At 34.8% G+C, this 23,653-nt stretch overlaps 2 protein-coding genes across 8 annotated transcripts in view; one reads left to right on the top strand and one right to left on the bottom strand.

Annotated features, from left to right (window-relative positions):
• Window positions 1-100: 100 nt before the first annotated feature.
• On the top strand, window positions 101-6,398 carry EXOSC8 (exosome component 8). Its single transcript, XM_029210005.1, has 11 exons — window positions 101-145; window positions 1,264-1,300; window positions 1,542-1,605; window positions 2,386-2,459; window positions 3,552-3,597; window positions 4,298-4,403; window positions 4,492-4,537; window positions 4,741-4,837; window positions 5,138-5,258; window positions 5,478-5,584; window positions 5,917-6,398. The coding sequence occupies exons 1-11, from the start codon at window positions 129-131 to the stop codon at window positions 6,030-6,032; spliced, it is 831 nt and encodes a 276-aa protein (XP_029065838.1). The 5' UTR covers window positions 101-128; the 3' UTR covers window positions 6,033-6,398.
• The window catches only part of SUPT20H (SPT20 homolog, SAGA complex component), a 39,500-nt gene continuing 21,901 nt past the window's right edge, over window positions 6,055-23,653 (bottom strand). For 2 of the 7 annotated variants that reach the window (XM_029209997.1, XM_029210001.1), the window contains 13 exons: window positions 23,123-23,280; window positions 21,598-21,624; window positions 21,010-21,042; window positions 20,341-20,458; window positions 19,681-19,783; window positions 19,389-19,547; window positions 17,375-17,444; window positions 16,671-16,825; window positions 14,326-14,381; window positions 12,325-12,441; window positions 8,819-8,924; window positions 7,301-7,404; window positions 6,055-6,542 (listed from right to left, as the gene is read on the bottom strand). In XM_029209997.1, the coding sequence (XP_029065830.1) occupies window positions 6,402-6,542; window positions 7,301-7,404; window positions 8,819-8,924; window positions 12,325-12,441; window positions 14,326-14,381; window positions 16,671-16,825; window positions 17,375-17,444; window positions 19,389-19,547; window positions 19,681-19,783; window positions 20,341-20,458; window positions 21,010-21,042; window positions 21,598-21,624; window positions 23,123-23,280 (1,347 nt within the window). In that variant the 3' untranslated portion in view covers window positions 6,055-6,401. Of the gene's footprint in view, window positions 6,543-7,300; window positions 7,405-8,818; window positions 8,925-12,324; window positions 12,442-14,325; window positions 14,382-16,670; window positions 16,826-17,374; window positions 17,682-19,388; window positions 19,548-19,680; window positions 19,784-20,340; window positions 20,459-21,009; window positions 21,043-21,597; window positions 21,625-23,122; window positions 23,281-23,653 lie in introns of all 7 variants that reach the window. The other 5 variants (XM_029209999.1, XM_029209998.1, XM_029210000.1 and 2 more) reach the window with 5 other exon arrangements.

Genomic DNA, 23,653 nt, shown 5'->3' with positions numbered 1-23,653 from the left:
CGCAGACGCAGACGCAGACGCAGACGCAGACGCAGACGCAGACGCAGACGCAGACGCAGACGCAGACGCAGACGCGCAGACGCAGACGCGCAGACGCAGACGCGCAGACGCAGACGCGCGGGCGGAAGATGGCTGCCGGATTCAAGTGAGTGTGGGAGGCTGGCGGGCGCGAGTTCGTACCGTGCCGGTTGGCGGCTCCCGTTACCCGTAATTTTCTCCCCAGGAGACCCCCCCCCCACACCTGGTTCCCACTTCTTTCCACCACGGAAGCGGGCGGCGAGCGGGAGGACTGGAGGTGGTCGTAGTGAAAGGAAAGGGGGCCTCTTCCCGTCGGGGAGGCGAGCGCTGGAAGGGGCTGTGTTGAGCTCGCTACCCGCTGCGAGCGCTGTGGCTTGGTGTGTGGTAGACCTGCAGCCCCCGGGGAGCAGTTGTAACCTCGTGAAAAGTGTTCTGTTAGAAGCACCTGCCACGCTGCTCTCCCTCTCCGTTGAAATTTATTTCTAAAAGCGTTGTTCCTCGTTCGGAAGGTTTTACTTAAGCGTTTTTGCTGCCGCTCTGGAGAAGCTTGTAGATTTTCGTTTTGAGTCCAGTTTTAAATAAAAGAAATAAGATTGCAAAGGAAACCAATTGTACTGAAACAGTTATCTGTATAAATTCTAAGTTTATGGTATAATGAGATGTACATCTGTTTTAGAATTAACTTTCTTAATTAAGATCTCCTGGGGAGGTTAGTAACTAACTCCTGGAATTTCGAAGTAACGATGAGTCTTACAGGTACCTTTGACAACTCTAAAGTAAAAACGAAAACATTTACTCTCTGTGGTTGTTAAAGTCGCAGGTACGGTTAATATTAATGGTTTATTGCCAACGGTCGTAATTGAAGAGTATGCTAAATTTCAGTCACGGGATAGCGAAAAATACGTAACTTCTTTTTCCTGCCCACCAAGAATCCCTGCTTCAGAGTGTGAGTGATGTTATTTTCACACCTGTATTAATCCTCTTCTAAAGATGCCCTAGGGTTTTGGGCTCCAACCCTATACTTGTTTAAAGCAAAATTAAGGACAGCCTTTGAGTATGGTTATTGCAAAGGTATCTAATTTTTATAATTAGCAACATGTGGCAACATAAACGTTAGAATTCATGAAAGAAACTTAGTTACAAATTTTGGAGATTTCTGCTCCATCACCACACTATTAAGATTTTTGCCAGTTTCTGGATTTATATTGATTTACTAATTTATCTCATTTTTAACTTGTGTTTCAGAACTGTGGAACCTCTGGAGTATTACAGAAGATTTTTGGTAAGTAAAGGTGGTTATGTACATTTTTTGCTTTTTGATAATGATATCATGTGCTTTTTCCATAAATACAAATATCGATCATTACATTGCACACCTAAACTGTCATACAATTATACCTCAGTTTTTAAAAGACAGTTTTCAAGTAATTCAAATTAATTTGAATTAACGAGGTTTAGTGTATTTTCACTGGTGTGTGTAAAATATACACGTAGATGTAATCTACTTTCATATATTTATTTAGAAAGAGAATTGCCGTCCTGATGGAAGAGAACTTGGTGAATTCAGGACCACAACTGTCAACATAGGTGAGGGTATTTTGAGTTTTAAAATAGAATGTTGAAGTTGCTTCAGTTCTGAAAATAGTTTTTAAATTTTTCTTTGCAAAGTTTTTTTAAACTCACTGTCCTCTCAGTTGTTACGCTCATTTTAAATTTTAAAGTAACTGTAAAGTGTTTTCCTGTTTTCCCCCGTTCAAAACTTCTAAGACATGGTTTTCTTACATATCTTACATTTATTAAACCTTCTGTTGCAAACATGGAATTTCCCAATTTTACCTATATGACATTCCCAAGTTTTAGCCTCTGAGCCATTTAAACAGTATTTCAGACAAATTCTACCGTGTCTAAGGGATTTTGTGTCAAGAGATTTAAATCTTTGTAACAGCCCTGTGATTGAACAACAAAGGATTAACTCACTTCAGGGACAATGAACAATCCTTAGACCAGTGCAGCTGACCCTTGAACGACGAGGGTGTTGGGGTGCCGGCCCTCGCACAGTCAGAAATCCAAGCGTAATTTTACAGTTATGGATCGGTGCTTCGTAACCTCCTTCGTAAGGAGGCTGTGCATCCTCAGACTCAACCAACTGTGGATCGTGTAGCACTGTGGTAATATTTATTGGAAATAATCCTTGTATATAGGTGGAAAGGTGCATTTCAAACCCATGTTGCCAGGGGTCAACTGTAAGTTTAAAAAGACTCAAGAAAGGAATAAATTTTCATAAACAACTTAGATATGTAGCAAGATAGAATCATACGTAGAAGACGAAAACACTTTTTCATTTTGTTTAAATACTTACCTTTTCAGGTTCAATTGGTACTGCAGATGGTTCTTCTTTAGTGAAGCTGGGAAATACTACAGTAATTTGTGGAATTAAAGCGGTAGGTTTACTGTATATATTACTAAGATTTGAGTTACTAAATTAGCTTCATATACTTATTAGATTGTAATACACACCTGTAGTTCTGCTGTTGATTAGGCAATAAGGTGTCTGTTTTTTAGTATTTGTTTTCATTTCCCAAGTTTTCACCTTTGAGTTTTAGATAATACAACCCAAGTTTAATGGCTCTTAATTACAATTTATGAACATTCTCAAATGTGCTGAAATGGAACAACTTAAAACAATCCTCACCACCTTTACTTTTTAAAGAATTTGGTTGTAATTTGAGAAATTGAGAGATTTTTGGTGACATTTTTATCTAGTGATGCCATTTAATCTGTGCAAATGTGTAGAAATTGCTCAAAAGAAAAGCTTGAGGGAATAATAGCTACTATTTACTGAGTATTTGCTATGTTCCAGGCACCTTATGTTAGGTGTTTTCCAGAATTATCCAGTTTAATCCTCAGAATAATCATTTGAAGTATTTCTTTCTTCATTTCCTATTTTACATGACATTCAGTAACTTGTCCAGGAACATAAGGCTCATAAATAGAACTTAGACATTACTGACTCCAAAAGCCTCTGCTTTTTCAACTACACTGAACTCTGAGTTACTTAAGTTCATTCAATAACTGGCCCAAAGTCTCTCAGCCAAAAGGTGTGGGTCTCACTTTTGAATTAGGTCAGTAATTCTAGGGCTTTTGCTCTTGACCATTATACCATCAATTCCTAAATCTGACTGTCAGTATCACTTGGAGTTTAAATTCAGATTCTTGGCTACTGAATAAGAGAATCTATTTTCTTTCTCTTAGGAAGAGAGGGTAGGACAGAAATCTAAAGAGCCCCAAGTAATTTTGATGAGTAGCACTACCATCAGCTGTGCTACTACACTGCCTTCTTGCCTTGCAGAGCTGGTGAGGAGTGGTCCAATGTTCCTAGAGCCCCTGACATACGTTCCCAAGCTCATCTTCCCAGTAGATGCTCATGATGTAGTTAACTAGCTAAGATGGTCTTTGGTAGAGCCTTCCATAACTGACTTCTTCACAATTTTTTAGTAGCTTCTTTCATAGGAAACATTTGTCTGCTTCTGTAGGAATTTGGAGCACCACCAACAGATGCCCCTGATAAAGGATATGTTGGTAAGTTAAATGCCTTCATAAATTTAATACAAATACTTTAAGACAGTTAACACTATTATTATAGTTAAATCTTAGTAGGTGAGTTGAAGAAAATTATTCATAAGCTTCAGACGTCCCTGAAAAGTTTTATGTATGTTTATGTTAGAAGATAGCATAATAGCAAGATACAGAATTTTGTAAATACCTTTTATCAAACTTGTTTGATCACTTTTGGTTTATACATATGTCATCAACCAAGAAAATAGATTCTCTTAGGCAAAGGGCTGTAATTGCAAACTTTTCTGTTTCCATATTTCCTTTATACCACTATGTGATTTTTTCCCTTAACTTGGACCATCTTTTCTTTATGGTAGGAACCAACATTTTAAAAATGCAGAACAGTTGGTATGAATAGAGGGGCTATTTACTGTTACAGATTGGGGTATTTTGAAAGAAACCCAGAAACTTTTGTGAATAATTTAGGATTAAGGCTGTTTCTTAAACACACGCTTTTTTTTTGGCGGGGCGGTTGTGTGGGAAAAAATAAATTTTATCTAAGCATAAGATTCTCACAGAGATGAAAAAGAATATAACTGATGTGTTACAATGCTTTCCACTTGGAAAGCCTATCCATGCCTACAGTTGTCTGTGCCATGGATTGATATTATCTTTAAAACTAAACGAGAGGTGACATTTGGTTCATAGCTGCAGTTTCTTTCAGTTCCTAATGTGGATCTATCACCTCTGTGTTCCTGGAGATTTCGGTCTGGACCTCCTGGAGAAGAGGCCCAGGTGGCCAGCCAGTTCATTGCAGATGTCATTGAAAAGTAAGATCATTATGATAAAATGTGACTATCATTCATTTTAGAGAGTTTTTGAACTTTTATTTACTGTGTTCTATGTCTTCAAATCAAGTTCACAGGTAGTTCAGAAAGAGGACTTGTGTATCTCTCCAGGAAAGGTAAGAGGAATAAAGAAGCTATGAGCTTTTATTAATTCTGAAATGTTTTTTTGTGGGGGAAATTTAATTTTTTTTTTTTAAAGTTTCTGAGCCTTGAAGGTTATCTTGATTGTCTAGCCAAGGGTGTGGTTTGTAAGTAGAAACAAATACCACGTTATAGCAATCAGAAGGCTTTAATTTCCACTTTGTTTAAACTGTTTTAGCTTGCTTGGGTTCTATACTGTGATCTCATTTGCCTCAACCATGATGGAAACATTTTGGATGCTTGCACCTTTGCTTTGTTAGCAGCTTTAAAAAATGGTAAGCAACCTTAGGGAATACTCCTACTTACGTGTCAGAATGTTCTGTTTTGGTAAAATTTCTCAATAAATTTTTAAAGGTTTTTGTTAAGACTTAACTATCATTCATGTGTTTCTAAATTAAAGAAAAATGTGTTTGTATCTACTGTATTTGCCTTAATTGTTCTAAGATATATCTTTTTAAAAATACTACTTCTGGACAAGTTTAATAGAGGGAAAAGTGAATTAATGAAGCATAGAATGCCTTTTTGTTTCTTTCACTAGAGTGAGAGACTGACTTTACATATTCGCCTTTTTCTAGTACAGTTGCCTGAAGTTACTATAAATGAAGAAACTGCTTTAGCAGAAGTTAATTTAAAGAAGAAAAGTTATTTGAATATTAGAACTCATCCAGTTGCAACTTCCTTTGCTGTGTTTGATGAGTAAGTTAATCAAATGTATTAAAAGGTTGTATATTTAATTGAAGGGAGGACAAAGATTCTTACAAGTAGTAGAATTTCAGTTGTTAACTTTTCTGGTTTCTACCAGTTCTAGATCCTTGCTTAAGCTAAAATGCAGGTAGTGAGTTTAATTTGTACGGTTTTCTAAAATAAAATTTGTCCCATGGGTTGATAATTTATACCTTTTCATTTTTAAAATAGCACTCTGCTTATAGTTGACCCTACTGAAGAGGAGGAAAACCTGGCAACTGGAACCTTAACAGTAGTAATGGACGAGGAAGGCAAGCTATGTTGTCTTCACAAACCAGGCACGCACTTTCCTTCCATTGCAGTACTAAACACGTAGATGAAAACTCAGCATGAGCTTCTTTATGTTAGGGAGGGCCAAATGGAATGTGGGATGTTTTACTGGTTTACGTAATGTAAATTTACTATGTGGTTTCTTTGTTACTTCAGATGCCTTGCATTTTTATATTGTATGTCAGTGGTTCTTAAACTTCAGGAGGTCTTGTTAAAACATAAACCTGCAAATCTTGAGACCACACCACTGGTTTATATTATTCACTTTTTTGGTTTTATGTCAATAACTTGACATGATGTAGATCATGTAAAAATAAGTGTTGGCACAATACTTTTTCAGGTGGAAGTGGACTGACTGGAGCTAAACTTCAAGATTGTATGAGCCGAGCAGTTACAAGACACAAAGAAGTAAAAAAACTGATGGATGAAGTATTTAAGAGTATGAAACCCAAATAAACAACCACCACATTTTCAAAACAGATTTGTAAAAACTGTATTTGTTACACTGTGCACAAACCTTTTATACTAAATAAATATCAAACTACATTCTTCTGAAAGATGTTTCTAGTATTTCTTAGGTCACTTCTGTATTATGTACAGTGAAACCATTTTTAAAAAGCAATGACTTAGGCAAACCCACCCTAATGGTTCGTTAAACCATTTCCCTGTTTTCATTTAAAAATCATAGGGTTGTGCTTCTGTATAAAGTTTGTATATCTAGCAATGTAAAATACTGACACGTTAAAAAACAAAAACGAAGTAGAAACTCAGAATCCTTTTGATTCAATGCTCTTACGTTTTAAAAAAAAAAAAAAAATGCAAGCCTCAGAATTTTGGAGTGGTTGGCGTGCCTCTCTTCATTTTACTTTTTGACTGGCTGCCTGTATGCCGATGACGATGTAGCTGAGCTGTCTGTGCTGCTGCTGCTGCCGCCATAGCCATTTGATGCTGCAAGAACCGCAACTGCTACAAAGCAGAGGGGAAAAAATCAAGTTAGGTTAAAGGTAGGCAGGTATGGAAGATGCTTTTCCTGAGAGTGATGAAAACAACAAAACTGAAAGGGAGAAAGCACCAAGGTAACAAAAAAGGACTATACCACATCAGGACAATGCACAGTCAAACAGCACCAGTGGCACAGAAGCCTGCTGCGGGCTTTAAAAATGGCTCTTGGTAAACTTCAAAAGTATTTCTGTTACTTTGCCTGGCCAGTCTATATTGCAGTAACTCAGCAACTTCAGTTACCATTTTGTTGTATGATAGTTTATAGCAATATAAAACCACCCTGCAAATTAAAGAAAGTCAACTATAATATGCTGACTTCTAGAATAATGGAACAACATTCTTCAAAAACAGGTATGACATTTACAAATAGGAACACTGGTACACTTGCCTTTTTCTGCAGTACAGTATTAAAAAGTTAACCATTGGCACTTAAAACTATTTCAAAATGTACTGAAACCTATAAAAATGTATGTTAATGTGCCACCAGCACTTCAGGAAAGATTTTGAATTAGGAAAAGAGTATGACTTAAATGTACAAAATATTCAGTGCTCCAAGTTCACTGGCTAAAATTGTCAGACTTTTAAATAAAATTTGCTAAATTATTTACCAATTACTGTATAGTCTTAAAAGACAGTAACATAAAACTAAAGTAAGGTATTTTGAAGTACTTTTGGAGCAGAGTATCTTTAAAAATGTAACCAGAGTGAAGTTGCTGGATTACTTGGATCTGTTGCTGCTGCTGTTGAAAGGCAGAGGAGAGCTGGAATCTCTGCTGAGGAAGGCTTTGCTCAGGTCTGTTCTCGGCAGAGCCAAGCTGAGACAACACTACAGAGAGGAGAAGGGGAAAGCAGGCCAGTCAGAAAGTTTGAAGGCTACCAGGGTTAGAAAAGGACAACATAGAAAATGAAATAATAGAAAAGTATCAGTATGATTAATCTTAAGTATCAAATCACAGACATTTCAGAATAAATTTAGTACAGTCTCCTGTTAGTTGAGGGTACCATTGATGATAGAACTTCCTGGACATGGAAGAGAAGGGAAAGCATGTGGGCCAAAGCACTGTATCCCTCTCTCTTCTTACATCTCAATGAAATTTGATACTAGTGCTATTTTGTTGAGAAGGCTTTCTAGCAAAACATTGAATACAGTATGTTATTTTAAAATATAACCAATCAGGTAGGAAATGGAGTGGGAGAAATCCAAACTACCATAAGGACAAAACTGGTAGACAAGTGCTAAAAGATGAATGTCAGACTACACTATTAGCAACAAAGGTGGTGAACCTTTTAGAGCTGAGTGAGATCAGGGACAAGTTCAACTCTTTCACTACTCAGTTGAGGACATTTCAGACCTGGATCGTTTGAGTGACTCAAAGGTAATTAGTGGCAAGTTGAGCTAGGAACATTCTCATTTTTCAGCCTAGAGTTCTTTCCACTAAATTATACTACAGCTATTTTAGGAAAAAATAGCTTGTGGGGTAGAAGTTTATACTAATAAATTTCCATTTGGAAATTCACTGCCTCTAAATTAGAACTTTACATAAATTATTCCAAATTCGGACACGGAATTATACCAGATTCTAAAGGCATCATAGTAAGCCCAATGATAATTCAAAATGTTAACATGTTCACTCATTAATCCTCAAACAGTATCTCAGTTTTCTTATACATGTGGCTTCTTGATTTTAATTAAATGTAGTTATAATTGCTATCTTCAATTGATGAAATGATCTTCATTAAACATACATCTTTGGTGCACCATTTATTACTAGAAGTGGTGAGCAATCATTTAGTACAATCATTTTTTTACAAGTGTCTTACAGAAGCTAAGCTACTTGACTATTAAGTCCTAATTCATACAACTACAAGCCACTGGAACGAGACAAAAGATTGTGCAATCTGGAAAAATGCAGTCTCAATAACCCAGGAAAACTGAAGAGCTATCAGCTTTAGAAGCTTCCTAGTAAGTTGGGTAACTGTAAAATTTTCCCAACAAAATTTAACATGAGGAAAACATTAACTGCTGTTAATATATGTAGGTCAAAGCACTTTAATCAATTATCAAAATAATGAAAAAAATCTGAGTGCCATCAATTAATCCATTTAATAGTTCACACATTAAATACAACTTTTTCCTTGTAACTGTCTGCACAAGGAAAAGAAATAGTTAAAATGGTGAGACCCCAAATAGATTAGACACTTTAAATAAATTCAACATATTTAGTTATGAAGATACCAACCAGCTGCCTGTGACTGCATATAACTTCCTACTCCAGCAAGGTTAATAACTGCAGTGTGCTGAGCAGATAAGGCCTGTTCTTGACTGGTACAACTTTGTTCAGAAGCCTGAATAAAAAAATAATACGTGACTTGTACAAAAATAAAAACAATTTTGGATTGGTGGAATTAGTATTTTACTCCTATATGAAAAAAAAATCAACATTAGTCTAGGTCTTGCAAAAAGAATGGCCTAAGGAAAAGACGTCAAAGGTATTTAGAATTAGCAAGAATAAGCTTATGGTATTTTGAAAGCAAGAAAATAAAACCTAATTTTCAGAACTGATTCTGTATTAAAAATAATTACTAAGGCTTCTATAAAACTTCATCAGAACTTTTTTTTTAATTGAAGTATAGTTGATTTGCAATATTAGTTTCAGGTATAGAGCAAAGTAATTCAGTTGTATATATATACACACACACGTATTTTTCAATTATTTTCCCTTATAGGTTATTACAAGATATTGAAGGTAGTTCCCTGTGCTATATGTTAAATCCTTGTTGCTTATCGATTTTCTGTATAATAGTCTGTATCTGGTAATCCCATACTCCTAATTTAAGCACCCCTGCAACATGGTAACCATACGGTCTGTTTTCTATGTCTGTGTCTGTGGGTCTGTTTCTGTTTGGTATATAGATTGGTTTGTATTATTTTTTAGATTCAACATATAAGTGCCATCATATAACATTAGTCTTGCTCTTAGTTCGCTTAGTTTGATATGCTCTAGGTCCATCCACATTGCCGTAAATGGCAGTATTTCATTCTTTCTATGGCTAATATTCCACTGTATATATATACCACATCTTCTTAAGCCAATCATCTGTTGATGGCACTTGGGTTGTTCCTGTCTTGGCTATTATAAACAGCGCTGCTATGAACATGGGGGTGGCATGTATCTTTTCAAAAAAGAGTTTTCATCTTTTCTGGATATATACCCAGGAATGGGAGTGCTGGATCATATGGCAGCTTGGGTTTTAGTTTTTAAAGGAACCTCCATACTGTTCTCCATAGTGGCTGCACCAATTTACATTTCCACCAGCAGTGCAAGAGGACTCCCTTTTCATCTATTTAGGCCTGCCCATTTTTTGATAGGGCTGTTTGTTTTTTTCTATATTGCTTCTATAAAGCTTCATCAGAACAAGTTTTTAAAGCTTAAAACACTGTTTGCAACATAGTACTAGAACTTCTAGTGAGCACATTCAAGAAAAGGAAACAAAAAGGCATATAGATTGAAAAGAAAAAATACCTGCCCTTATTTGCAAATGGCATTGATTATCTAGGAAAAAACACCCTAACGAATCTACAAAAAAACTTCTAGAACAAATAAGTGAGGTCAGTAAGATTGCAGAACACAAGATAAACATACAAAAACCAATTCTGTATACTAGCAATGAACATGTAGAAAATGAAATTAAAAACAATACCATTAACAATTTCCCAAGAATGGGAAAAGAAGGAAGGGAGGGAGGGAGGGAGAAAGGAAGGAAGGGAGGGAGGAAGGGAAAGAAAGAGAAAGAAAGAAGGAAAGAAACTTAGGTGTAAATCTATGAAACATACAGGTTTTGTATGCTGAAAACTAGCTGATTTTAGCCTAGAGACACACTGTGTTCATGGACTAGAAAACTCACATAGTAAACATGCTAAGCCTTTCCCAAAATGACCTTTAGGTTTAACTCAATTCCTTTAAAAATCCCAGCAAAGTCTTCTGTAGATATAGATAAGATGATTCTAAAATGCATAAGGAAAGGCAAAGGATCTAGAACAGCTAAAGAATTCTGAAAAAGGATAACATGGGAAGAATCACTGTGTCTGATTTTAAGACTTACTATATGTATGTGTGTATATATATATGTGTGTGTGTATATATATACATAGTCTACAGCGATCACAACAGTATGGTACTAACAGAGTGACAGATATTAATACATAGATGGGTGAAACAGAGTAGAGAATACAGAAATAGAGCCACACAAACACAGCCAACTGATCTTTGACAAAGGTGCAAAAGTAATTCAGTTGAGGAGGATGGCTTTTCTAACAAATGGTGCTGGAGCAAATGGACATCCATATCCCCCCATAAAATGAACCTGGACCAAAGTCTCATACCTTTTATAAAAATCAACTGAAAATGGATCATAGAATTAAATGGAAACTATGAAAAAAAAACTTTGGGGCCTAGGGCTAGGTGAGGAGTTCTCAGACTTAATACCTAAAGCACAATTCATTAAAAAAAAAAAAAAAAAAAAAAAAAAAGATAACTCGGACTTCCACCAAAAGATGGAAGCAATCCAAATGTCCATTGATGGATAAATGGATAAACAAAATGTGATATATAAATACAATGAAATACTATTCAGCCTTAAAAAGGAATTTCTGACACATGCTACAACACGGATGAACCTTTTGGGTATTATGCTAAATTAAACAGGTCAGCCACAAATAGACAAATACTGTATAATTTCACTTATATGAGGTGCCTGGAGTAGTAGTCAAACTCACAGAAACAGAAAGTTGGCTAGAAGAGGGGGGAAATAAGGAGTTGTTTAATGGGTATAGAGTTTCACTTTTGCAAGACGAAGAAGTTCTGGAGACTGGCTGCACAACAATATGAATATACTTAATGCTACTAAACTGCATATTTAGAAATGGTTAAGATGGTAAATTTTATGTTACAGTATTTTACAATTTTGTAAAGAAAGTGCAAATCAAGAATTTTATATCCAGCCAAGTAATCCTTTATGTGTTAATAAAGAAAAATAGTTTTAAATGTGCCTTTCCTAAGAAATCTAATAGAGGATGAGCATTATCCAATCAAGATTTGACTGGGGAATCTTTGGTGGAAGGACTGATAGTGAACACTACATATATTTAATTATGAACTAAGAGAAACGATGAGGGTGGGACTCAGCAATCAGTAATTTTTAGTTTCCCAGATGATTCCAAAGTGCAGCAAAGGTTCAGAAAAATCTGAAGTTCCTTCTATTACTTTAATTTACTGTAGTTCTTGTTCAATTTCATTTTGTTTGGCAATATACAAAGTATTTGTTTTTGTCTATCTTCGCTCTGTTTTATGCTTCAAGATAAAAAGAACATCTGTATTCTAATAGAGACAAAATACTATCAAAAGAAGGATGATGATGGGGTAGAAAATACATGGCCTATAGAGGCAGAAAGACTTGGACTTGAATCCCTGCTCTGCCACTCGATGTATGGTTGTGAGCAAGTTATTCACCTGAATCTATTTCAGACTATGCAAGATGGAAGTGACACATCTATTCAAGTATGGCGGTTGTGAGAATTAGAAATAGGCACCCTATAACTGATAGCTGCTACTGTTAATGAAGAAAAACCGCACATGAAAAGTTGGTTCAAACAATCTAAATAAAAACACTTGAAATATGCTTGGCATATACCAAAAAAGGTTATAATTCCATGATACAAAGCATATGGAAGGTAGAAAGGACATACCTGCTCCCCTGGCTGTTGAGGAACAGAAGTTGTGGGTTGCTGAGGTTGCTGTGGTGTAAACTGAGAAAGCTGCTGCTGCTGCTGCAGTGTGTTAAAAATGAGCGAGCCACCTGGAAGCTATTAAGTAAGCAAGAATTAATTAGCCGATTTCAGATTAAATTTCTTTATTCTACAAACATTTCTGGAGCATTCACTATGTGTTAGGCATTCTTCCAGGGACTGAGGAAATAGGTGAACAAAAATGGAAACAAAACAAGATTCCTGCCCTTAAAAAAAAGGAACAATCGCTTTAAACACAATTTTTAAGTGCTGTTACTTTGGCTCTCAAATATGTTAGTAATCTCCAATGTAAGTCTTTCTGCTTCAAGTTAATAGTTAGCTATCCAAATATACATACTGCTTTTATTTAACTCCTTTTATACATCAACACAAAACAGCATTAAATGCATTTGGAAGTATAAACAAGAAGCTAGTGATAATCAGATATATATTAAGAAAACTTGTCTCCCTAAATTTGGTCTAGCTTTGCCCTAAACCAGAAATGCATGGATTTTTATATAACATAGCTAGGAATTCCAAAGCTGAAAAGAAAATGCATTAGATGTCCATATTTAGTTTGGAGACATTACTTGCTCTGTCATTCTGAATAAATTAATTAAAAAAAAAACTTTTAAAAAAGCATCATCCAGAAAACTCCACACTACAAACTAAAACTATGCATTCCAAATGCATCAGGAAACAAATGGTTTTTCCATTTTATTCTACAGGAGTTTAAGTTAAAAGCACTTTGAAGTTTTGTGGGAAAGTCCAAGCAAATATCAAATACAGAACTCTTAGGTCTTTATAGTCAAAAAAGGTGTCTTGGGTCAAAAGCTCTATACACAGCATAGCTCACTGTTAGGTAAACCTGGACAAAGCACAGGTCAAATGTTCCTTCCTCAATTAGGTAGACAGTAATAAATGTTGCAAAATATAATTTATAAGGTGGCTTTGCCCTTAATCCTTATTATCAGTGCTATTAAGGAATCCCACTCCTCTTAACACTGAGACTGATCCTTGTAGAAATTCCTACAGCAAAATGCAGGAAAGTTGGCTAAATAAACCAATGTGTCCATAACACAATTAGATCATTCTGCAATTAGTCTGTAAATACTGACACTGTTTGCATATTGTGACAGGAAATAAGTTTTAAGATTTAGTTCTAAATGTATTTCCTGATTTATTACTTCTGAATATCAGGTTGGGTTGATCTGTTTGTTATTTCCCAATAATCCATAGCTCTGCCATTCTTTGTCTCCAAGTCTTTATATTTATGTCTACCTTTTCTAAAAATTCTCTGTAGATAATCCCATCCATTTTCCAACCTACTAGCTTAATACTGAACTCCATCCTTAAAGGACCTAGCATAACACTCAGAATATTATAAGTTCACAACATGTACTAAATTCTTTACCTACAATCTCTCTTTATATGTTAACATTGATAAAATGTGTTAAGAAAAGCCTCACTACTAGACACAAACTGTAATCTAACAAACATTTATTGACTGACTACTAGGTGCCTGGCACTGTGCCACGAAGTCACATTCTCCTCAGGAAAAGAAGACACATACCTAATTTTAAAAATTTCTATTCACACAGAAAATCTACTATAAGCAAACAGCAATACCTACATGCATACATAAAAAGTCTGTTAAGTGAGAAATTATTTCTAAGTATACCTGCTGCTACTATTGTAGGCAAGTTATTTTCCTCCAGTTGTCAACTCTCTCCTCTGGAACTAGTTCTTGATTTGGCAGTGGTGCCAGAGCCGATGAAAGTGCAGTACATAGGATACCAATTCTTTCCCCTTATCTACTTGAACATGCAAAGGTAACCACACCCTTAGAAGATTCTGGACAACCTCAAAACTTCAAATGCTGATATGTACAAACTTACATGGTTAAAAACAAACAAACAAAAACTATAAAAACTTTAATAAAAAGCAGTGTTTCAGGTTTACCTGGAGTAGGTTTAAGGGCCTGAGACTTGAAGTATTTTTTAAACCAAATGGAACACCTATTAAATAAAACTCGTGGTTAAAACAGAGAATTAAAACTTTATACTTGAAAGTATTTTATACTTTAGTATATAAAAATATACTACTTTAAGTGCTTCCTGCACAGATGTGCTTATTTTCTATACTTTAAAAATTTCTTGTAAGCAAAAAACCCCCTATTTTCATCAATACCAAAGATGTGAGCACCCGATGTACACTATAATCTGTATTTCAGAAACTGAGACTTCTTTGTAACTATTTTGACTGTTGGTTGGAAAAGTAATCTAGCAGTATGCAAACACCATAAATATAATAAAACTATCACTGTTGTGCGAATACATTTCAGGGACTGGCATCTATTTATATTCCTCAGTGCTAAACAGCATATGATAATAACCCTATCTCTGAGAAGCAGTGTGCCCTGTGCCATTTTTTAAAGTACAAATGCTAATATTAATAATGCTAAAGAACGCTGCTGAATTTTGTGTGTAAGGATCAAGCTGAAAGTCAGGAAACGATGCTCTGTTAATTCTGAACTTATTCCCCAAAATCTGTGACACAACATGGAGCACATCATAAAACAGGGGTTGGCAAACTCTTCCAGTAGGCTTTATGGGCCACACAGAGACTCTCATATACTCTCTCTTGTCTTTTCTTAAAAAAACAAACTTTAAAAAATGTAAAACTATTCTTGCTTAGATGTGGGTTATAGTTTGCTGATCCCAGTCTCAAAGTATGTATTGTATATATTTTCCTTACTAAATATACCAATTCGAACACTAGTTAAAAATGTATATAGTCCTCTAAGCAGATAATTGTACTAAAAAAGATACAGAGCAAATAATGAACAGATGACAGTATGAAAGTCTTGTATAAGAAATGGAAAATGCATAATCAGATAAAAATGTGACAATACTGATATTCCCTCCAGGATTCTCATAAAAAAAAAAAAGAAGACATACTCCCTTTAAAGGTGGATGACATCTGTATAATAATTTATAGCTTTCTAAAGGCACTTTCATATCACTTCATTTATTTCTCATAAGTACCAAATGAATTTAGAAATTTTCACTCCCATTTTAGAACATATGAAACTCAGGCTAAGGTGGAAAAATTAAGTGAATGCTTTCAGACCCCACAGTTAGCATTTGGAGCCACAAGTAACTGGTAGAATTATATGTAAATATAAAATCCTAAATTCAACACTGATTCCATTTCCAGGGCTTCTGTCACTAGAGCATATTTATACATATTAAAATAAGAATATGAGCTAGAATTAGAAAATCACAGCAATATATTAACATGTTTAAATTATATTCTTTGGGTTCTCTTTCTCTTAACTCATAGAAAGTTTCAGATAAGTTTTTCTTACTATGCTGAGTTTACTTTTCCTGTTAATTTTTTTCTCAGTAGTAAGAAATCGAACTGTTCTGAGATATAATACATTCTCTTAAAGAGCATTAAAAAATGGCGCAAGTCAGGACTTCCCAGGTGGCGCAGTGGTTAAGACTCCGCGCCTGGGTTCAATCCCTGGTCCGGGAACTAGATCCCACATGCATGCTTCAACTAAGAGTTTGCATGCCAGAACTAAGGGGCCCGCCTGCTGCAACTAAGACCTGATGCAACCAAATAATTAGTAAATTAAAAAAAAAAAGCACAAGTTGTTAAAACTCTTTTTCAGTATATGTAATTATAATTATTACTACTACTGCAAGAAAACTACTACTAATGATGATGACAGCAAATATTTTTGAATGTTTATCACATCTCAAGCATAGTTTAAGCATCTCATCTGTATTTATTCATTCAATCCTCACAACTCTGAGGTAAAGTATTATTATTATCCACATTTATGAAGAAAGTGAGGCACAAAGGTAACTCTGTCATGATTACACAGTTAAAGTAAGCTGCACAAGCAGGATTCACATCAGGCAGTCTGGCTCCAGAACTGAGGCTTTTAAATGCCATGCTGTGTTGCTTTTCTTGCTCATATATATGGTTTTCAAAATACATTTCTTTTACCTGGGACAGGACTACACTGACAATTATAAAAGTTACTTTTATAATAATCTTTGGAAGGTAAAGATAAAATTTGCAGAGACTTACAGGCTTACCAAGTTTCCTCACAGAGAAGTTCATAGCTAGATGGGTTTTAATTCAAATACCAGAACTCTTAAAGCTTTTGAAAGGAAATACTTCCGACATAATACTTCATAAAATAAGGATGTTAAATAATATCATTAAAATGGCATTTTTACATAAGCATGGACTTTAATTTTATTAGAGGTTATTATTTCTAATATTCTGACCTGCTTGAGAAGCTGCCTGCATTGCACTGGGCAATGCATTTGGTAGCAGACCTCCTGAGGGTAGAAGGCCACTCAAGTTTATTCCTGCAGGAGTTATGGCACCAGTGTTACAGCCCAGCATAGGGTTTGAACCACTCATCAAAGCTTGAGCTCCACTGCAGGAGAATAAGACAGAGCATTAAACTAGCACTATAAAAGGGAAAATCAGCCACATAATTCCTTGGATTAAAAAACCACTAAACAAACACAGATATTTCTGTCTTAAATGTCAATTTGGAGGCTTAGTTTCATTTTTTTGCTAGAAAGTGACAGCAAGGTTGGCAAAAATTAAGTACTGTATATTTATCAATTAAGTACTATATATTTATCAAGTACTGTATATTTACTGAATATTTATCAAGTACTATATATTTAAAATATAATTTGGAAGAGTAATGTCCTAATCAATGGATTAAAAGATGGTAAAACAGAGGATAAACAGGAAAATCTAAGCCACTGTCAATGTGTAGTAGTATCATTAGTGCATGTAATAGATTGATCACCTAAAATTAAAACATACTTGTTGAGATAGCTTCTATCCACATAGAAACTATTTTCTTTCAATTTCAATAATATGCAGTTTGTTCTTAATTTCACAAATAAGAATTTCTTTAGATTGCTTACAGTATCTTAAAAAAAAAATCAGGGCATCAATGCAAACTTACCAAACAGAGCCCACTACATTGATGAAGTTAAGTCCAGCAGAGTTTGCCATGACTTGGGTGGCCGTGGTTCCTGTAGTTATAGATGTTACCATGGTGGAAAGAGGAATGGTTGTTACAGGCATTGCCTGGCTCAGAGACCTTTGCTGCTGAGCAAACTGAGTTAACAAAGTGGGCTGAGGGGTGAAGCCTGAATCTTGGGGAGTAGGGGTAGCTGAAGGGGTAATAGGAGTTGAGCTCTGAGCATCAGGAGGGTGTGGGGTCGATGAAGGGGTTGGTGTAGGAGTAGATGGCTTAGGAGTTCCAGATCCTGCTCATTGAGAAAAATAAAAATTGCTAGTTTGTTATAAATGGCCAGTCCTTTTTAAAATAAGGTTAATGGAATCTTATTTAGCACTGACAATTTGTTCCAGTTTTTTTTTAAAGCAGTTAACTGCAAGTGTTAATTTCTACACATGATACATGAGTGTTGCTACACTCAATTACAATTAAGGATGCAGTATATCACCTACAAATCCCATCAGAGATGCTATTACAGTAACAGTAAAAATATACGTTTGTATTCTACCACAATACCCATTTAAAAGTTAGTTTCCTACATGCTACCTTTGGCCTATAAAGTTTAAAAGGACTTCAAATTAATTTTTGTTATTTACGATTTCACTAATTTAGGACTTCACTTAGAAATATTGCTTATTTTCTGTTAACAGTCTGAGATAAACTCTGAACATATTTAATAAATTACATATGATTAACAATCATATTTGGCACCTAGATATACATATTTAATTCCTAACACATCAAGTTTATCCTCACAAATTTTACAAAACACAGTAATGAAGCAAATATTTGAGAGATAATACTGCATCTTTAACAGTAACTGTGTACTTCTGTTTAAATGTAGAATGTATAGAAAATCTGTTGTGAATGAAGTATGCACAGTTTATCAACTTTTTTTAAAAAAAATAAAAACAAAAAACAAAAACCAAAAAAATAAAACCAAAAGCTCTTGAGGTGTTTTCTTTTTTAGCTTTCATGTCCTGCAGAAAGAAAGGAAAGAAATGTGAATGTCCAGAAGCTGTCACTCAACCCTTACTTAAAGTAACAACTGTGTGCAGTAGATTAACATAATCCATACCCACAACATAAGAAGTGTGAATAAGACTTTCAGGAAATTTATAAATTTTTCTTTGTGCAAAACAAGAAGGCAGAAAAATTACACCTTTTGAGCTATCAAGATGAAGATGTTTACATCTAATGCAAAGACCACCCTGTCACTGTGCAGTGTACTAAAACTTTCAGCACACATTAGTTATTTATTAAAAAATCTAAAAAACTGGAATGCTTTTTTGCAAGTTGGTACCTAAATATCTCAGATACTTACTAATTTGAAGAAATTCTCCCAAACTAACGCTAGAATTCTTGAATAACTCTTCTTGATGTTAAAAAAAAAAAAGTATTCAGTAGTAAAAATTACATTTTAATATCTTCAGATGCTTTATGATCATCCCACATTTTACTAACTGATAACAATTTGTAAGAGTGTAAGAGTGTTATTGAAAAATCGGCTTTCAGTTTACTGTATCACCACCTTGGAACTAGTTGGCTTCTTACATTTACAAAGATAAGACTGCAGCAACAACTCTTATGACTTTTTTTCCATATCAGCTGCATAGTTTACATAAAATGCCCAAGGGTACACTGGAATAAAAAATAATTTGGACTCATTGCCACATTTAACTACCACATTATTTTTTTCAGGAGATGTGTAGGTTGCAAGTCTATAAGAAAGGTATACACGAGGTGCATACATAAATACAGAAAAACAAATACAATTACAATAAACATGTGATACATACAGTCAACAAGAGATTGGCATGAAGCTTCTCAAAAAATTACATTTTGGGTAGACAGTACATTCAGATTTCACTATTTCACTGGTCAAAAAGAGCCATCTTAAGAAACACTAATGCAAAAGCTTACGAAGAGTTAATGAAGAATTTAAGTTATGACTCACTTTGTGATGAACTGGCAGGTGACAGGGCAGCTGGAGAAAGCATGCTAACTTGATTGAGATCCATGGATGACTTCCGAGAAAGACTTGGTGGCTTAGAAGCAGGAGGAGGAGTTGGAGATTTAAGAAAGCTGCTGACCTGCTGTGGTGTAAAATAGTTACCTAGAAGAAAAATATATACGTTGTTTCCTAGATTTACAATTTAAAATTCTGAGTAAATCAAAATATGAGTAAATGGATTACGATCATCTGTTGTTTCTTACTCTAGATTACAAAAAACTAAGGAATGTAATACCTGAGGAACTATTTCCTGAGCTTGAGGGAAGTTTGATGGGTGGAGGTCGATGTTTTACTCCCTTCCCCAATACTGAAGACTGAACTGACAGGGTCTCGGGCTGCTAAGACAGTGACATTAAGCATACTCATTAAAATTAAGGTCAAATCAGAAATTCACAAATTAGTAACACTATTATAACTCCTGGATGAAAACACGGTTTAAAAAACTGCAATGTAGGTTTAATGTTTATAGATTGGGTATTAGAGGTGTTTCAAAAAAATGTAATTCCACATAAGGAGATCCATGAGATAACTTACAGTATACACAGGATGAAGGAAAGATTTCTGAGTAATAAGGTAGGGAGAAGGTTTGAGGGAGAAGAGCAGAGTAAGATGGCAGCAAAGCTTCACCCTTAAATCATCTCCAGAAAAATAGTAACTGTTGACGCCAGGTGGGTGATCAGTATACACAGATGTTCATTACACTTTTTGCTCTACCTCTGTGTACATTTGAAAGTTTCCATCATAAAAAGTTAAGTAATAAAAAGAAAATCAAAAGTAAAAACAAAACTAAACAATACCCCTATCCCTCATAAAACAGTCCTTAACATTTCTCAGATTACTTGAGAGCAATTAGGCAGAAAAAAGTAACAGCACAAAAAAAGCTAAGCAAACACACTTCTGTTTCCTTCCCTGGAGAAGGCTGACTCAAGCTCGCTGAGCCACTGGAGCTATGCGACATCTTCACTGGACACTTGGCTTCGTTCTGGACCAGTTCCTGGTACTGACTGACTACTCTGAAATATTAGGGGGAAAACAGGTCATGATTAGCTAACTATTTTAAACATAAATTTACTACATAGGAAATGAATAGTAACTGTTAATGAAACAAGTTCTATCAAAAATAACACAAAAATTAAAATTAGACAATTTATCTTTGATAAAAGCACATTCTTCTAATATTTTCAATGACAAGCTAATGCTGAAAACATTTTGCTAATTAACAATCTAAAGATACTTGTGGTATCTTGTCTCTAATACAGAAATTACAGGGATTATTTCACCAATAAGTAGCCAAAAGAACTACCCATTGACTCTCACTTATATTCTGATTAAACTGTTACCTAGAAATCATTTTCCTTAGCTACTGTAGATATAGCTAAGTTCTCTTATTTAAAATAAAGCTACATTTTAAACATTATCCTTTTAGTTGTTATTTTCCTAATTCTATTTAAAAATCCTAGTAATACCTAGGCATAATTAAAATCAAAGCTTTGACTTCGAATGGAATAGTCTCTACCCTACAAGAATCCATCCAGATCACAAATAAAGATGCAAATATGTTTACCTCTCAGCATCAGTCTTTGATCCAATAATGAACCTAAATTGTTTTTTAAAAAAGAAAAGTATTAGATAGACTTGTTTTAAGGAGCCCTGAGATTACTTTTGAAGACTTCCATATTTTAGTGACAGTAATTTTATAAACTGAATTAAAATCTACCAAGATATCATGAAAACACAAATTTTAAAATACATTAAAAAATAGGAAGCAATGACCAAGTTCTGCATGCATTACAAAATAATTCTGTGAATAAGTTGGCTGACTTAATTTAAAGATTTACTTTGGCAGAAAACCTATGTTTCAAAACAAAATCTGGGCTGAAAGTTACCAAGTGCTATACACCCTCACAAGTGTCTGTCCTACAGCAATATTCACTGAACTACCATGTACAAGGCCTTTGGCCTTCCTCTCACTTTAACCTTTGATTTTGGAAGACATTATTAATGTCTATATAGCAGGCCCTTAGAATATATTTTAGACAAGGAAGATGGTTTATCGCCAATTTAAATAAAAAGTCTTTATCAAGTCTTAAAAGAGTTTGACATTTATATGATTTCTTAACGTATTAAAATAGTGAGTTTATTTTTTAATTACCAATTTGAATGATCATCTGTGGAGAAGCTGAAATATAAAATGTAAAAAAAAAGAAAAAACTTGGTTAATGCAGCTCAAACTTTGACTTCATAGCTATTAAATCAAGTAATTTATGAATATGGGAGAAGGACTAGAAGGTAATAAACCATGCAGCATTTCTGCAGCAACGTCCTGATGTAAAAGGCAAAAAATTCAATTCTCTTCTTGTCAAACAAATCTAATCAGTTGGCCTTTTGAACAATTTTTTTTTTTAATGAGAGAACATATGCCCTTGTGTTTGAGAAAAGTTAGTAACTATTTAAAATGACCAACGTGTATCTTTAAAGGGAAGACTACAAAATACAGCTAATCGAAATATCTGATTTTTCTACTTAGCATACAAAAATAAAAACTGCTAATGTGAAAAAATAAGCTGAGGATTGATTCCCTGACTGCTGTTTCCTCCCATTGACTTTTACTTAGGTATTGGTGAGGTTACTCTTTAAAATCCATTTTTCTGCCATAGTTTCAATTAGTATTTTGTAAGGATTTAACATAGAGCTGGCCCCTACTTTTTTCTGCTGAGGTTCTCTTTATTTTTCCTTCTTTTCAAAACAGCATCGACTTGATTAAAAAGCAGAACTAATAATAAAACTAACAAGGAAAACAAAACTAAATACTGGTACCTTGTAGTAAATACATGTAGCCCGTAAGTTTAGGAATATCAACTTCAGTTGGCTCTCTATATTTGCAGATTCTGCATCCCCAGATTCAACCACCATGGAATGAAAATACTTGGGGGAAAATATTCCAGAGAAGTCCCAAAAAGCAAAACTTGAATTTGCCACGGGCTGGCAACTATTTACGTAACATTTAAATTGTATGTATTACTTATTTACACAGCATTTACACTGTATTAGGTATTGTAAGTAACCCAGATAAAGTACATGGGAAGGATGTACAGAGGTTGCAAATACTACACCATTTTGATATGAGACTTGAGCATCTGCAGATTTTGGTATCCAAGGGGATCCTGGAACCAATCCCCTGTGGATACCAAGGGACAACTATATATGTATTTCTAGAGCCAGTAACTACATTAAGCACTGAGTCTGTGTCCTTACAGGTAGTGCTGAAATATCAAGCATTTTTTACAGCTTTTACATTTAATTTACAGTAAACTTGCTTCCCATTTAAACAAATTATTACCCGGAGGCACTTCATGCTCACAGAGAGGTAAAAGTCATAAGTGGCAACACATAAATATACCAAGAGGGATATGACGGGCATATCTTTCAAAGCAAATATAAGAAGAATTTACAGCACAGGTTTTTTTGGTTTTGTTTTTTAAAGAAATTATTATTTTAAAGAACTCTTGGACAGCAAGGTAACTACAATTTAAGTTTACTTAGGTCTGCTGCCAAATCTAACTGGAGTATTTAACTAACAAAACAGGGAAACTTTTATTCATTAATAGTTCATCAATAGTTGCTAAATACATTCTGATGGCTTATTTTGTCAACTGCCTGTATTTAACAGAACTCACTGGGATGGAGACATCTGACTGTCACTCTCTTCATCTTCTTTACATGGCTGTATTTTACCATAGTAAAGTGGATCACCAAGTGACTGCAAAATGGTCAGCTTTGTTTTCTGATATGGATTACCAGCTTCACATTCAAATATATAGTCATCTTTTACATCCTGAAAAAGACCGAGCATCCCAAATAAATACCTTCTCCAGTAAATACATAGTCAGAATTAACACAAATCAGGAGTAAATGACACACTAACTTACATCTTGCAATAAAAAGACACATGGAACATAGTCCTTAGACCTATTTAAGAGAAAAAAGCCTAAGGGAAAGAAGCTCAGGATTCTTTTTTCAACATGGTACTCTGGGAACAAGAGTTTCAGTGGGATATTTAGTTAACAAAGCCCTAGTGAAATGTCAGAATTTCATATACTGAACATATGAATGCAAATATTAAATACTAAAAGGATAAAACTTTCAAAAGCAAACCTGTTTCCATTTGTCATTAGTCTTTTTGCTATTGCACATACCAAGTATCTCTC

Source organism: Monodon monoceros, unplaced genomic scaffold (assembly GCF_005190385.1).
Source record: "Monodon monoceros isolate NGI ecotype Baffin Bay Population unplaced genomic scaffold, NGI_Narwhal_1 Super_Scaffold_8, whole genome shotgun sequence".
Classification (NCBI taxonomy): Eukaryota; Metazoa; Chordata; class Mammalia; order Artiodactyla; family Monodontidae; genus Monodon; species Monodon monoceros.
The sequence above is the reverse complement of the archived record's forward strand: the minus strand, read 5'-3'. Positions and strand labels throughout refer to the sequence as shown.